The sequence below is a fragment of the Spermophilus citellus genome, assembly GCF_964194105.1.
Source record: "Spermophilus citellus genome assembly, chromosome: X".
Taxonomy (NCBI): Eukaryota; Metazoa; Chordata; class Mammalia; order Rodentia; family Sciuridae; genus Spermophilus; species Spermophilus citellus.
Genome location: NC_138190.1, coordinates 13,566,254 through 13,581,859, shown reverse-complemented (window position 1 = coordinate 13,581,859; position 15,606 = coordinate 13,566,254). Strand labels below are relative to the sequence as shown.

Below are 15,606 nucleotides of genomic sequence, written 5' to 3'. Positions count from 1 at the left end.
TTGAAATTTACAGCCTGGTAGGGAAAATACATACATACATACATATATACACACACACATACACACATATAAAATAATCATAAAAATAAATGTGAAATTATAAAGGACAAGTATGTGTATTGTGAGAGTAAGTCAGAAAATCAAGCAAAGAGTTCTCTAAGGAAGTCTTCTTTGAACCTGACATCTGGAGGATGAACAGGATTAATTAGGTGAAGGTGTTGATAGAAGGATGGAGTCAAGTACACACTTAAGCTTAGGCTTCTGACCTGGAGTAGATAAATGGAGTCTATGATCTGAGGTCTTTCAAAGGAGAATCTAGGTTTAATAAGGTCTTAGTTTACTGAAGTTGAAGTTCTTATTTTTACTAGTAAAAATAATGTTACTACCAAACACAACAAATCTGTTACTACCAAACACAACTCCTATTTTTACTTAGAAAAAGTGCACAATCTTAGCTAGGTATGGTGGTGTATGCCTTTAATCCCAGGGACTTGGTAGGCTGAGGCAGAAGGATCACACGTTGGAGGCCAGCCTCAGCAATCTAGCAAGGTCCTAAGCAACTTAGTGAGAACTTATCTCAAAATTAAAAAGGATTGGGGATGTAGCTCACTGGAGCACCCCTAGGTTCAAACCTCAATACCATAAACCAAAAAAAGTACATAATCTGTGAGTCTTTTACAATTCATTTACATGAAACTGTCTTAAAAAGTAATTTTTACACTTTAGTGTGCTTATAAATCACAAAACCCTGAACCCAATTCTTATAGGTTCTGATTCAGTAGGTCTGGGGTTGGGCCTGGGACTTTGTATTTAGCTCTCCCAGGTGATGTGAAACATACTTTGGCACTTCTCTACAACCTAGTACAGGTTTTCATTTTGCTTAATCTTTTTCAATTCATTCTTTCATGACTTTTTTTTTTTTTTTTTTTTTTGGCAGTGCCAGAGATTGAACCCAGGAGTACTCTGTCACTGAGCTACATCCCCAGGCTTGTTTCATGAATTTTCAAGTCAAACTATATTCTACAATGTCCTTGTGATTTTATGGTCTACACTCAGTAATATCACCAAAACAATGTTGTGATATACAAATAAAGCAAGGCCATAAGCTAAAGCTTTCAAATATTTGGAAAGAATGAGAAAAATAACTATTATAAGCAAACTGAGGTATTTATAATAAAACAAAATGTCACTAATTTACCCAGTGAGGTGAACTGTTATTCTTACCTAGTGAAAAGGCCAATTTACAAAAAAAGTAACATAAATCAATCTGATGTAACTCATTAAAATAAATTTTTATGTCTTATGACTCTTTAACAAGTTAATGACAGCTATTTGTAATTAACATTTTCATTTTCTGATAAAGCTCTAGATTTTATGTTATGTGAGATAAAAATCACCTCCCTTTCAAATCTGTTACTACCAAACACCTATTGAAATGCCATGTTCCTTCTGGTGTGGCTACTTAAAAAGAACACTATGGAAACAAGTTGGTTAGAGATCAAATATTTTTCTAGATTATTTTTCCTGAGAAGGTCATAAAGTTTATATAGGGCCTAGAGCAAAATACTGTCATTTTTTAAAATTAAAAATTAAGTCCTCTGTGCACATTAATAATAGGAAGATTATGAAAGGGAACCAGGCTAGGCTCCCTTGCAGTTAAGGGTGATCATGTGGCATAGTTCTGGCCATTGAGCTATAACCAGAAATCTACTGCTAAGGCTTCCAGAAAACACATTTCCTAATAAAAAGGAAAAAGTCTCAGCTGACAGGAGCCTTTTCTTCTTTGCCCTTCCCCCATTCTGCCTGGAAACAGAACACAATGCTGGGAGGAGGGGCAGCCATCTTGTGAGCATTAGGAAAAAAGCCTCACACTGAGAATGATAACAGGAAGATGGAAGGATAAGCCTGAGACATGGATAGCAAGGTGAAGCTGATTATTTCCTGGCTTTTTATTATGTGGGATAAAAAAAAAATCTTCCATGTTAAGTACCTGCTATTTCATTTATTTTATTATATGCAACCAAACACATTCTCTAACCAATATACTTGTAAGGTGGTTTGAATTGTGCCTGGCTCATAGTATTCAATACATGTTACTAGCAGTTGTTGCTGTTATTATTTGGCCAACATAATTCTTGCTAACCAGGTGGCCAGCAAATATTCCCTTAACCTCCTTATAATAGAACCTCAATTTTCCTTTTTGTAATTAACCATCTCTAAATTTTCAGGCATATGTTTTGCATGGGACTGACCACTCCCCCACACACTCTTAAGTGTGGACCCTGACTTAAGCCAATTAGCATAGCACGCTTCCCAAGCAACAGTGACTGTTCAGGAGTAGGTACATCCTCTTCTGTTAGCAAAAGAGCACTTGAGGGGCATTTAGCTCAAGACAGACAATGTGAGTGAATCTCAGGGCTCCTGAAGAGAGCACTGGTACAGAGACTCACTTTTCTCCCAAGAGTATGGTGCTGTGAGCAATGTTGCCCCTATGAGGAGAGCCTATCTAGAAGGTGAACTTGATACATAGAGAAGGGCAAACAAAAAGGTCAGGGATATGGAGCTGGAGCTTTCTATCATAAATCTCTGAATCAAATCTTACCTTGGGAATTTTCAAACCAGATTTCTTTGAAACTAATTTTGTTAACTCTATTTAAATGGGATCTTCTGTCACTTGCAATTATAAGATTCTTTCTGACAGTGTTAAATGAAAAAAATACATAATTTTAACAAATGGACCACCTAGAGGGGAACTTTCCAAACTCTGGTCTAGTGCATCTGTTTAATAAAATCTACAAACACAATATAAATTTATACCCAAATCATCTTTCCAAAAGAAAAAAACAGCAATAGCAGTGGTGCATGCCTACAATCCCAGTAACTCAGGGGCCTGATGCAAGATCGCACCTTAGCAAGACACTGTCTCAAAATAAAAAATAAAAAGGGCTGGGGATGTAGTTCAGTGGTAAAGCACCTCTGAATTCAATCCCTAGTACCAAAGGGGGAAAAAAAGAAAAAATAAGAAGCAATAAAAACCACAACCAATTTGTAATTGTGTAAATTCATTCAAGTTTCTCTTCCAAAAGAAAAAAATCAGCTAGTTCAAAGTGTTTTGTTTTTGTTTTGTAAACATGTCCTGGAGAACCCCATTAAGAGTAGATGAGCATCTGGGTTTTAGAATTACTACTGGACCCAGAGGCTGATGCTGGAAACCTGACTAATATTGAAATAATATTCACAGACAGTTGTCATGGCAGCCTGCTCATTCTGCACAAAATAGAACCCACTGCATTTTAACAGGATTTAGCAAAGAAAAACTGCTAGTCTGCAGACAGCCTCTAACTGAGTTAAACAACCTACTGATTCGTTTTGGTTTTATTATTGTACACAGCCTTCAGACTGCACCCTAATTGTATCAAAAAGATCCCAAATACTTAAAAATACACATATAATTTTGGTCTGACACCTGCACCACTCTTGAAATCTTTCCATCAGTTCTACAGAGAACAGCTTAGAGGCAGATCTGACATTGTGCGCAGTTGGAATCGACACAGAAATCTAAATAAGACAGTAAGTGTTGTGGAAGGAGAAGGAATAGCTCATTTCATTGGCTGCCATCAGATGTTGTCTTTTAAGTGGGGTGCTATAGAAGTGGGGAGTACCCAATTGTTCTATGCTCATTTACATAGTCCTGGGTGAGCGACTTTAGAAACTAGAGGCATCTCAAGTAAAAGAGAAAGGGAGAATGACAAAGTATTTCAAGCTGATCAGTTTCTTTCTGGAGTGGCTATCTCCAAAAAAATCCAATCTTACTGAATTTGATTATGGGTGATTTTGATAGCTGGTCTTGAGAAAAACATCACACAGAGGCCTTCATTATTAGCCCCCACTCCCATCTGCCTTCTTCTCTTTCAAATTTCTTTAAGGGAAAGGAAACATGGCCCTAATTAAAATCCAATACATCCTACATTAGGAAAACCACATCAAGTCATTATCTTCCATTAAGATCTTAGAACAATTTATTCCTTACCTACGTTCTTTAAACTTGAAATGAGACCATGTCATATCCTTTTTAAAAAACTCCCACACTGCCCAACACTATGATTCTAGACATTGTAGGCATGGACTGGGACATAGAGCAATCCTTCAACAGCTGGTGGGCAGATTAAAAACATTGTCAAAATGATGTAAGAGACAGACAGATGAAAAATATGGAGAAGTTAAAATCAATAGGGTTTGTATTTTCCCTCATATAACTGAAACTCCCACTAATCTGTGGTTTTAAAAATTAGGAATTTTAACTGGGTATAGTGGTACATGCCTGTAATCACATTCCAGAGAATGGGGTATGAGGATAGCAAATTGGAGATCAGCCTGGGCAACTTCGTGAAACCTTGTCTCAAAGTGAAAATGAAAAAGGCTGGGGATGAGGCTCGGTGGTAGAATGCTTGCCCAGCATGCTCAAGGCCCTGGGTTTGATCCCCAGGATCACAAAAAAAAAAAAAAAAAAGCAAGGGGGGGGGGGCTGTTTTTCACATGCAACAAAGAATCTGATAGTAGGAAATCCAGATTCTTTGCAGCTTTCTTCACAACTATCAACTCATGGTCACAAAACAGCTGATCTACCTCTAGCATCACATGCACATTGGTAGACAGAAAGTGAAGATTTATAGTCAAAATGGAACATACCACTTAAAGGAACTTCCTTTTAAAGAAATAGTTTTGGAAGCCCACCTATTTACATACCTCCTATTGAACAGAATCATGTCACACCGTCTCTCCTAGCAGTTAAGGAACCTGGGAAATCAAGCTGTTTTAGTGGGACACATTGCAAAATCAAACAAAAGGCAGTGTAGTACAGAGGTTAAACACAGCCTATGGTGCCAGATGGCCTGGGTATAAAACCCTGCTCCGATATACACAGTGGCATATGCCTGTAATCCCAGCTACTCAATAGGCTAAGGCAGGAGGATTACAAATTCAAGGCCAGCCTGGGCAATTTAGTGAGAGTCTATCTCAAAATAAAAAATAAAAGGGGTTGGGGATGTAGCTCAGTGGTAGAATGCCCCTGGGTTTCATCCTCAGTATCACCATCCAAAAAAAAAAAACTCTTATCCAGCTGTATGACTCAGTCAAGTTATCCAATTATTCTGTGTGGAATTTTTCTCACCTGTAAACTAAACATCATAGTACCCTTGTCATAGTGTTCTTATGAGTAGACCCTAATACATAGCAAGCACTACACAAATGCTGCTGCTTCTTTTTATTATTGAGGAATAGAAGAATGCATATTGGATGTGCAACTAGCAGTATCTATTACTGTGCCACATATGAGCAAATGTCTTGCCATATTTGAGAACTGCTGGGAACCCAAAACCTTATCCTACCAAAAGTGGCTATTCTCATGACCATTGTCTGTATGCCCATTTATTACGAACTGAGAACCAAAAGTTTCATTTGTCTAAGCCAGGACACCACTGTTAATCACTGTGCTGATGCTCATCCATTTTAGATACATATCATTAGGACTCTTTTTTTTAATATTTTTTAGTTGTTGATGGACCTAGATGATATTATTTTATTTATTTATATGTGGTGCTGAGAATCGAACCCAGTGCCTCACACATGCTAGGCAGGCGCTCTACCACTGAGCCACAACCCCAGCCCTCATTAGGACTCTCTCTGTTACAAGTGTCAGTTAACCCATTCTAGCTGGCCTAAGCAGAACTGGGAATCTATTCCTCAAATAGCTGAAGGGTCAGTAGATATATTAACAGAATGACTTGGTTGAGGACTTAAACAATAGCACTCCATTGCTCTATTTCTCAACTCAAATCTCTTGGTGTTGGCTCCATTCTCAGGCCTCAGAGGTAGTGGATATTTTTCATGTTTTATGGTCATCCACTAATTTCAAATCCTCTTCCCTGTTTTGGTAATTCTTCTCATTTGACTCCTTACCTCCTCAAAGTAGAAACAACAACAAAAAAAAAATCTGCTTCTCCAGCCTCTCCTACAGCAAGAACACAGGCACTTAAACCAAGAACTGCCTGAGTTTTCAATCCAGAAGAGGGCAACATGAAGAAGAGGGGTTACAAAAGTCATATTCTGACAAGGTTAATAGCAGAGGTGTCCCAGTTTTCAGAGACAGCAGTGGTAAAGATTCTGCACTCCATCACTGATTGGAGTTGCAAAATCTATCCTTAGTGTAGTCCTTTAGTGAGATGTGGATATTGTTTCTAGCTTTAGAATCACCAAGGCCTTCTCAGAGATCCTGAGAACTACCTAATATCCTTCAATAAACTCATTTTCTTCTTAAACTAGTAGGAATGTTGAAGCAGCCTAGATGATATTATGCTAAACAATCCAAAATCTTAGTGGTTTACTTTTCACTTATATTTCATGGCCAGTGCAAGTGGGCTACAGTTGTGTAACACACAGTCTTCCAACTCAGACTCAGGTCAACCTGTCTCTGGGGCACTGCTGGCCTCACAGGGAATGGAAAAAGAAAAGTAGTAAACCATACTGGCCCTTGCACTTTTGCTGGTAAGTGACGCACATCAGTTTTTGTTCACATTCAATTGGTCAAAGCAATTCACTTGATCAAGCGTATTAGTGGGGCAATGCTATAAGAATCCTACATGGGTGGGGTTAGGACATGCTTACTATGCATGAGGCCCTGGATTCAATCCCCAGCACACACACAAAAACAACAACCAAAAACTACTTTGAACAAAAGGGGTTCTGTTGTATACAATTAAGAGCACTGCCTAATACAATGCAATAGTAAGATGACAGCAGAACGTTCAGCCTGTGGATCATCTCACATTCAAGTCCAGGTTGAACAAGAAAATGCCTCTTCTCAGGAATTCATGCAAAAGCTCAAGGATTCGCTATAATTGGAACTGACTGACCTGGCTTGAGTCACCCCCCCAATACTGACAAATTTATTCCAGATGTATTTACTAAGAATTTAGTATATGCTAGTAATAACTATTTGGGCTCTATGGAGTATAGCAGCAAACAAAACCAAACCCATGCCCTCATAGAGCTTTCATTCTAGCTGAGGATGGAGAAAGACAATCAACAAAATAAGTAAACATCTAAAAATTTAGTTGGTGCTATGTGCTACAAAGAAAAATAAGCAGGAAAAGGAGATACTGAGTTTCTAGGGTGAATGGAAAGGAATAATAGCAATTTTAAAGGAAATCAGGAGGGCTAGGGTTGTGGCTCAGTGGCAGAGTGCTCGACTTGCATGTGTGAGGCATTAGGTTCGATCTTCAGCACCACACTGAAATAAATAAATAAATGTACTTTGTCCATCTACAACTAAAAAAAAAAAAATTAAAATGGAATCAGGAAAGGACCCACTGAGAAATTATTTGGGAAAATACTTGAATGAGGTGAGAAGACAAACAATGGGGTGATCTAAGGGAAGAATATTCAAGGCTCGGTAAACAGTAGGTATAAAGGCCCAGAAGCAGGAGAGGCCTAGTTTATTTTAAGAACAAGCAGGCTGGAATGGAATAAAAGAAAAGGCAGAGTAATAGGATATATAATCAGAATGATAATGGGTGAGGAGTTCAGGTCAGGTAGGGCCCTGAAGGTCACTGTAAGGCTTGGCTTTTATTCTAGTTAAGGTAGAGAGCCAGTGAAGGGTTTTTGCACAAAGGATTGACAAGATTTTACTCAGATTTTAAAAGGACTCTCTGGCTACTATGTGAACTGTCTGTAGGAAGAAAAGCACAGAGGCTGGGCAGCCAGGATATGGGACTACTGGCAATTATCCAGGAAAAAATGTGATAGTGGCTTTGATTAGATGATAGCAAGGGAGACTGTAGAAAGCCATTACATTCTAGATGGATTTAGAAGATGGAGCCAATATGATTTGCTAGTGAGATTACATCTGGGTTATGAGAAAAAGAGAAGAATCTAGTATGATTCTAATGTTTAGGTGTAAATAACTGGAAAGGTGAAGTTACCATTATCTGAGATAAGGCAGTCTGAAAGAGGAGCAGGTTTAGAGAGTAGAGATAAGGAGTTTAGATGCAGACATAATGGGTTTAAGATTCCTACTAGACATCTAAATGGAGATATTGAATATGCAGTTTTGGAGAAAAGTCTGGACTAGAGATATACATTTGGAATAAATAGATGGTATTTAAAGCCATTAGATTGAATGAGGTCATTGGGGGGTTAAGAATGAAGTTTAAAGAAAATAGCTATGTTCAAAGGACAAAGAGATAAAAGTGTTTCAAAAACAAGGGTGATTGACTGAAATGCTGCTAATAGTCTTGGATGGTGATGCATACCTATAATCCCAGCTATTCAGAAGATTGAAGTAGGAGGATCACAAATTGGAGGCCAGCCTCAGCAACTTAGCTAGACCCTGTCTCAAAATAAAAAATAAAACAGGCTGGGGATATAGCTCAGTGGTGGATATAGCTCAGTACTGGTCTCAATATCCAGTATCACACACACAAAAAAGAAAAGAAATTTTACTAGATCAAATAAGATGACGAAAGAGGACTATTCTGTGTAGCAATTTGGAAGTCCCTGGTGATATGGACTAGAGGAATGATACAAGCAAGTGCCAGTGCAGGGAACAGAACTGAAAAGAGCACCAAAAACAAGCAGCAGATTTTTCCTAGAGAGCAGAAAAATAGAAATAGCTAGAGGAGAAATGGGATTAAGAGATTACTTCTTGGCTGGGGTTGTGGCTCCATGGTAGAGCACTTGCCTAGCATGTGTGAAGCACTGGGTTTGATCCTCAGCACCATGTATAAATAAATAAATAAAGGTCCATCAATAACTAATAAAAATATTTTTTTAAAAAAAGAGATTAGGTCTGTGTGCCAACGGGAGTGATCCAATATGGGGTGTGGGGGGGTTTATATAGAAGAGTAGGAAATTTTTGTAGTGAGTTCCAAGAGTATGCAAGAGCAGGTGGGCCAGAGCAGGCACTAGAAATGCAAATTTAGAACAGGGTTTCTCAACTGGGTGCTGCTGACATTTGAGGCCAGGTAATTCTTTGTTGTGGGGAACTCTTCTGTGCATTGCAGGATATAAAGTAGTGTCCTTTGTTTTTATCCACTAGAAGCCAATAGCACCCCCTCCAAGTCACAATAAACAAAAATATCTCCAGACATTGCCAAATAGCCCCCACAAGATTTTGCTCCCTCCAGCAGACATTTTGGGTTGTCACAACTGGGTATTCATATGTGGGTGCCACAGGTATTTACTGAATGGAGGCCAAGGATGCTGCAAAACATCCTACCATACACAGGACAGCCCACACAAGGGGGTTACGCAGTCACAACCCACAGATCTGTGATAGAGACACCCTGAACTAAAGGAATAAGAGAAGTATGAAGCCACAGATACTGACAGGTGGGTTTCTGTGGACGTTCTCTTCTGATTGCTTTCATTTTTATTTTATCCATTGAAATAGAAAGCATGGTAATAAGCTATAACCCAGATTGGGAGAGGAGGTACAGGAGGTTGAGGAAGAAAAGATATGAAACTATACTGTAGGAGGTAAAAAATAAATGGCCACGAGAAGTGGTCATGAAACTGGGCTGCAGAGCTCACCTGAGGCAAGTAGTGGTGAATTTGATGTGAAACCAGTCGGCCTGGATGTGGGTTTTTCTTGAGCCATATCCAGAAGCACAGAAAGGAGAGTTTCATTTAACAGATTGTGGTTTTGCCAGCAAGTATAAGGAAGCAATGAGGGGGCAAACAAGTGTGTGATAAAAATGACCACAGAATTTGAGCCAAGTAAGAAGACAGAGGGAGAGATATATGAAGAAGAGAAGTATGAAGCCATAGACACAGACATTCTGTGGACATTCTCTTCTGATTGCTTCCATTTTTACTATCCACTGAAATAGAAAGCATGGTAATAAGCTGTAACCCAGGTTGGGAGAGGAGGTACAGGAGGTTGAAGGAGACTGTGAAAAGGTAGGTGGCAAAAACCAACAAATATTAGACTGGGGATGTAGCTCAGTGGTAGAGTGCTTGTCTAGCACGCAGTAGGCCCCAGTTTCCATCCCCTGCAAAAAACACACACACAAACAAAATGTCTATCACAATAGGATAGTTTCAAGGTATTTTGAATATATTGAGCTGAAAAGAAAGTTAGCTCTGCCAGAGTAAGGTAATGACTGACTTTCCCTAATAAATACTCAATACTCACTGAAGGACTGAGTACAACAGTTTCTAAATGATATCAGGTAAAGTAGGCTTCTTAACTAAATTCAATGTTTGGGACCACAGTTTCTTTGGTCAAGTTACCTCTATCAAGTGAAGCCAAAAACTGGTGAAACAACACTAAACACCTGAGAAATCAGTGAACTCAAAATCTGAAGTGGCTTCTGGTCTTCATGTATTAGTTTGCTCATGTATTTTTCTTATACTTGTTCAAATGCACGAGGGTATATCTGGGTGTGTCAGGCCTCACAAATCTGACTAAACAGACAGAAGTGCAAGGCAAAGCTGGCCATCTGAAGCATTATCCCTCTCAATGGTTTCAAGGTAAAAGTCATCAATAGTTGTTTCTAACAGACTTATGGTTCCTACTTTTGAGGATTTTGTTTAAAAATTACAAAACAAAAAAACAAACGGTATCCACTTCCTTGCTAGCATGCATACAAAATAAATGCCACTCTTAGGGCAATAAACATGTAGTCTTTATAGGCTTGGGCCTTGCACAATCAGATATCAGTAGGCTTAATATAAACCAAGGCCTGCTACTCACCAGCTGAAAGGTAACAGGTAAGGCATTCCAACTCAACATAACTTCTTCATTGAAAAATGGTGATAGTAATACTTACCATGGTTACCTCATAGGGCTCCTGGCCAGGAATGTATGTGAAAGTGCTTTGTAAGCCATATTGTACTTTCCTAATAATAGACATTGTCACTACACTTCAGAGGGGCAGGAAGAATGGAACTAAAGTCTCCCTTCTGGCCATAATGGAGAAAAGAAACAAAAGGGTTTGTTGTTGTTGTTTTGTTTTTTACTAAAGGCAGAAACCTGTGTTGAATGCATTAGAGGGGCAGCTTCTTTTCTACATGGATTTTAAGTATGGGAATTTGGTCAAAGCTTGCAGTTGGCAAACAGAAAGCTGAAGGGAGAGCAAAGCATTCCCTGGAGATACAAACCAACACAAAACTAGTGGGTACAATTTTAGGGCCAATTCTTGGCAACCTTGTTTTGGACTGATAGGGGCTTGGAAACAGACAGGACATACTTACGGAGTTCCCCAGCAGTCATTACAGCTCATTAACTAGCAGGAAACATGGAGCTTTTATGAATTCATTCTCCAGTTAGTGGCTGGCCACTCATGGTCATCTCAAAGCTCACACTCTAGGCAACAAGTACTCAAGAGGCCTCCTGAAATATATCAACAAAAAGGAAGACTGTAAGGAGACCCTGTAAAGAATATTACAGGAAACTGAGGACACAGGAAAACTGGGTACTAGATAAACCAGGCACTAGCTGCAAGCTTGCCTCTAATTAGTTCTATGGGGGAAAAAATTCATAGGGCAAATAACTGCCTCCATTCTTCTACATGGTAAATGGGGATAATATTTACAGCCAGAGGGGAAAATAGCAGTATTGCACAGAGGAAGAGATTGAGACTTGGAAGGTGAATTGGCTAGCTCAAGAGTATACAGCTGGTGAGTGGCTACAAACAAAACTAAAATCCAGATCATGACCCCCACATAGTGTTCATTCCACCCACCTGTATCTTCCATGGGCTTTCTCAGGAAAACAGGAGTTGGTTGAAGGGAATTGCTTTCCTATCATCAGTATCATTTCTTCATCATCCTGCCAGCCTCCGAGGAAGACGCCAGGGAAAAGAACACCTGCCACCTACAGCTCAAATCCACCAGGGTGCTCAAGATGCGCTCCTCCCCGCAACCACCGTGGTTTTTAGTGGGTTTTCAGGGTTGCAGGTGGTGAGCAATCCTATGATGGCGGTGAAGATCCACCCAGAAGCCCAGGAGAAGGCAAAATGACACTAACAATGAAAAGCAAGAAGTGAGACCATGTGGGAAACCATGTGGGAGTCCTTTGAGGCGAAGGATCGCAGCATCTTACTGGGACCATAGTTCTAGAAACACAGCTGTAGGGTCAGGAACTGCCATCTGCAATCCCACAAGGCCCCCACGCTGGATTTAATGCTTTACTGTCAAGGTTTGAAAATCTTCCTAACTTATAAAAACGGGACCTGGCATTTTCATCTTACAATGGGCACCTGAAATCATGCTTCAGGTGGCCTGTCTACACCAGCGCCACCCCTGACCCTAACCCAAAGGGACCGAAGGCAAGGCTTTCGGTTTTCATCCCCTCTGCGGCTTCGAAAAGGGAGGAATGCTGGAATAAGGTTAGAGGAGAGTAACAGGCCCGTACCCTCGGGCAAGGAGCCCACTAACTAACCAGTGGCCTTTTTCAACCCAGGCACAATAGACGCCGTCATAAAAATGGCGCCCCACCTCCGAGCCCCGCGCTGCCAACTCTTTAGCTCCTGTCCTCCCTGCTCCTGCCTCAGTGTCTCCAAAGCTGCCGGAAGCGGCAACAATGTGACTTCTGACGGGGCAAGTCAGTCGGGTCACCCAGGCTCAGTTTGCCTGTGGGGGAAAATGGGAAAGTACCGGTCCTTCACGAGTTCTGCGAAGCTGCCAGAAGGAGCAGTGCCCCAGCACGGCGCACTTCTGCCCGTCGGACCACCTTGCCGACGCTTCGGCTGAGGGAAAGTTTGGGGACAGGTAATTAGGGGGCCAGCATTCTCGGCGAGGAAGGGACCGAGTCCCGGCTTAGCCCTGGTTACAAGCGGCCCAAAGGCTGAGGTGCTGAGCTGCTGAAGTAGCTCAAATTCCGAAGCTGCCGGCGAGGATCTAGAAGCTAATCTTGTGCCTCGGGGGCGGGGCGGAACCACGGCGGAGGGGCGGGGTTCCGGGGGGGTGGGGGAGGCGCTGGGTTTGATGTAACTATGAATAGACAACTAACGCTCCGGGCTTGTGTGGAGGTTCTATAGTGTAGTGGTTATCACGTCTGCTTTACACGCAGAAGGTCCTGGGTTCGAGCCCCAGTGGAACCATTCCTAGTAAGAAGTTCTTAACTTTTCATATCCATTGTGGCTAAAAAAAACAAAATAACTAACATCCACTAAAAAAAAAAAAAAAAAGGTGTTTCTCCTTATCCTTTATTCGTTTAAAATGTTTTTGACATTCTTTCATCACAGAAACGAAATGACAACCTCTCAAATTCCTCAAGATCGCGGCTGCAGTTGCCAGACTCGCGAAATAGCAGAGGGTGAAGGCGGCGCAGAGCCGTGGTCTCTGCTGGACGCTATCCGACGTCTCCTGGTACTCCCGGGCGCGGCGCTTTCCCTGGAGCCAGGACAGGCCGGCTCCACACAAAACCTCCAACTAAAATGTAACAGTAAAGCAGCGATTTGACTGCAGTTGAATTATTAAAGGTTGATTATGATTATGATTGAAGGTTTAATATTTCGGTCAACTTTAAAATACAAAGCAGGGGGACAATATAGTCCTTTTATTTTTAAGACAGCAGTGGGATTAATGGAATACACATTCATCTGTTTAATGAATCCATACATAGTATAGAATAAAAGCCAGTTCTATAGACATCCAGTAAGTGCCTATTGAATGACCAAACATTTGCCTAGTTGCTTTTGGGCTCCTCTTTAATATTTCATTACTGTTTCCTTTACGGGGTGGGGAGAGGTGTTTTGTTGTGTAGTGTTGTGTTGTGTTTTGTTTTTGGCCTTTCTCATCTTTGATAAAATGAATAAGGGAAAGGTATCTGAGCCTTGGGTACTGAGGATGTGGGCTACAGGTGGGATGGTGATGGCAAAGAACTAAAAGAGGAAGGGAAAACTGTGTTTTTCTCAGCATTTTCCCACATAGTTCTGCTTATACAGTACATAAATTCGTTACTTTTTTGTAATTCCAGTATAACATGATTGTCCCTGTCATTAACAATCAACTCAATTCTCCTTTAAAATGCCATCTTAACCATTAAGTATACAGTTTTTATGTACTATTCACACTGGTATGTTAAGCCTATTCACGTTGTTGTGAAACAGATCAGCATCTTTTCACTTTGCAAAACTGAAGCTCTACACCCATCAAGGGAGTGGTTACTTCATTTTTCCTTCCATCAATTTTTTAGGAGTGCTGGGAAATATGAACCCTGGGCTAAGCACACATGCTACCATTGAGCCACACCTGGAGCTCCTTATCAACCCGATTCTTAGTGGCTATGTAACAATGATAGGTAAGTATGGCAGACACTGTTCTAAGTGTTCCGTTTTGGTTTTGCTATACTGGGGATCAATTCTAGGGTCCTGCACATGCTAAAGCAAAGCTCTACCACTAGACCACCCCCTACCTAGTCTATTCTAAGTACTTTGTATATATCATCACTCCCCACTACCACCCTTACTGGGAATTGAACCCATGGCACTCCACCACTGAGTTATATCCCCAGTTCTATCCCCAGTTCTTATATCCCCAGTTCTTTTTATTTTGAAACAAGGCCTCACTAAGCTGCTGAAACTGGCCTCAAACTTGTGATCCTCCTGCCTCAGCCTCCTGAATAGTTAGGATTACAAATGAACACCACCAGATATTATTCCATTTAAGCCAAAATAACTGTATGAATGAAGCATTATTATCATTATCATACAGATGAGAAATTTGCTCTAAGTTCACAGCAAATGGTAGAACTGGGATTTGCATCCAGTGTAGTTTGGAAATCCATGTTCTTAACTCTCCCAGCTTTACTACCTTTCCTAATTTGCTTAACCAGTCCCCTAACCTTGCACACTTTGATTGTTTTCAGTTTTATTATTGTAAGTAACACAGCATTAAACATCTTTGTGTGTAACTGTCTCCCCCACCAAATTTAGTATTTTCCTGAGTGAATAGTATGAACATGACACCAAGTTGCTTTGTGAGAGGTGATTCAGTGGCATTTTCATACCTTTCAAGAATGTTAGGACTTATTTGGCAGAAAATTGCTCAAGGTCACCCACTAGAAGACAATAACAGAGAACAGATGAAGAGCTGAGTCTTAGGATTCTAGTTTCCATTTCCCTCCATTCCTTCCCTTAACATTTAAAGATAGAATAAAACCAGTATCTTCCTTGTTAAACCAACCTCAGTTGACATTAGTATTGTCTCTGAGACTTCCTTGTTGAGGCAGGTAACTATGTGGGTTAACTTGATGGGACTCAGCCAAAACCTAAGAACTAAATGGAATAAGATGCTTAATGAGGCTGGTGCTCAAGTTAATCTCCTCCTCCTGGGCAAGCTCCCCACTTCAGGAAGGTAGAGCTGCCGCCAAGGACAAGGGAAAATGCCCCGCAAGATAGAAGGCTTCTTGTTATTACTTCTCTTTGGCTATGAAGGTATGTGCGATTCAGCCATTGGCATGTTTAATAATACATAATAATACAATTTAATTTATAATATAGTTGATAAATAGAAATACAACCTGAATAATACAAAAATCACTAATTAACAACACATGTTCATTAAGGTGTTATTAATGAACAACAGTTGTCTTTGTGTTGA

The 15,606-nt window shown here is 40.4% G+C and overlaps 2 protein-coding genes across 3 annotated transcripts in view; one reads left to right on the top strand and one right to left on the bottom strand.

Moving 5' to 3' along the window:
- PPEF1 (protein phosphatase with EF-hand domain 1) overlaps positions 1-11,873 on the bottom strand; it is a 137,807-nt gene extending 125,934 nt beyond the window's left edge. For both annotated transcript variants that reach the window (XM_081278305.1, XM_081278304.1), the window contains exons 1-2: positions 11,745-11,873; positions 11,254-11,392 (exon numbers count right to left, since the gene is read on the bottom strand). The gene's annotated coding sequence lies outside the window, so the exon portion shown is untranslated. The remainder of the gene's footprint in view (positions 1-11,253; positions 11,393-11,744) is intronic.
- A 3,515-nt stretch (positions 11,874-15,388) lies between these two features.
- The window catches only part of RS1 (retinoschisin 1), a gene marked incomplete at its 5' end in the record, with an annotated part of 31,107 nt that continues 30,889 nt past the window's right edge, over positions 15,389-15,606 (top strand). Inside the window, one exon of the mRNA XM_081277941.1 lies at positions 15,389-15,440. Within this exon, the coding sequence (XP_081134067.1) occupies positions 15,389-15,440 (52 nt within the window). The remainder of the gene's footprint in view (positions 15,441-15,606) is intronic.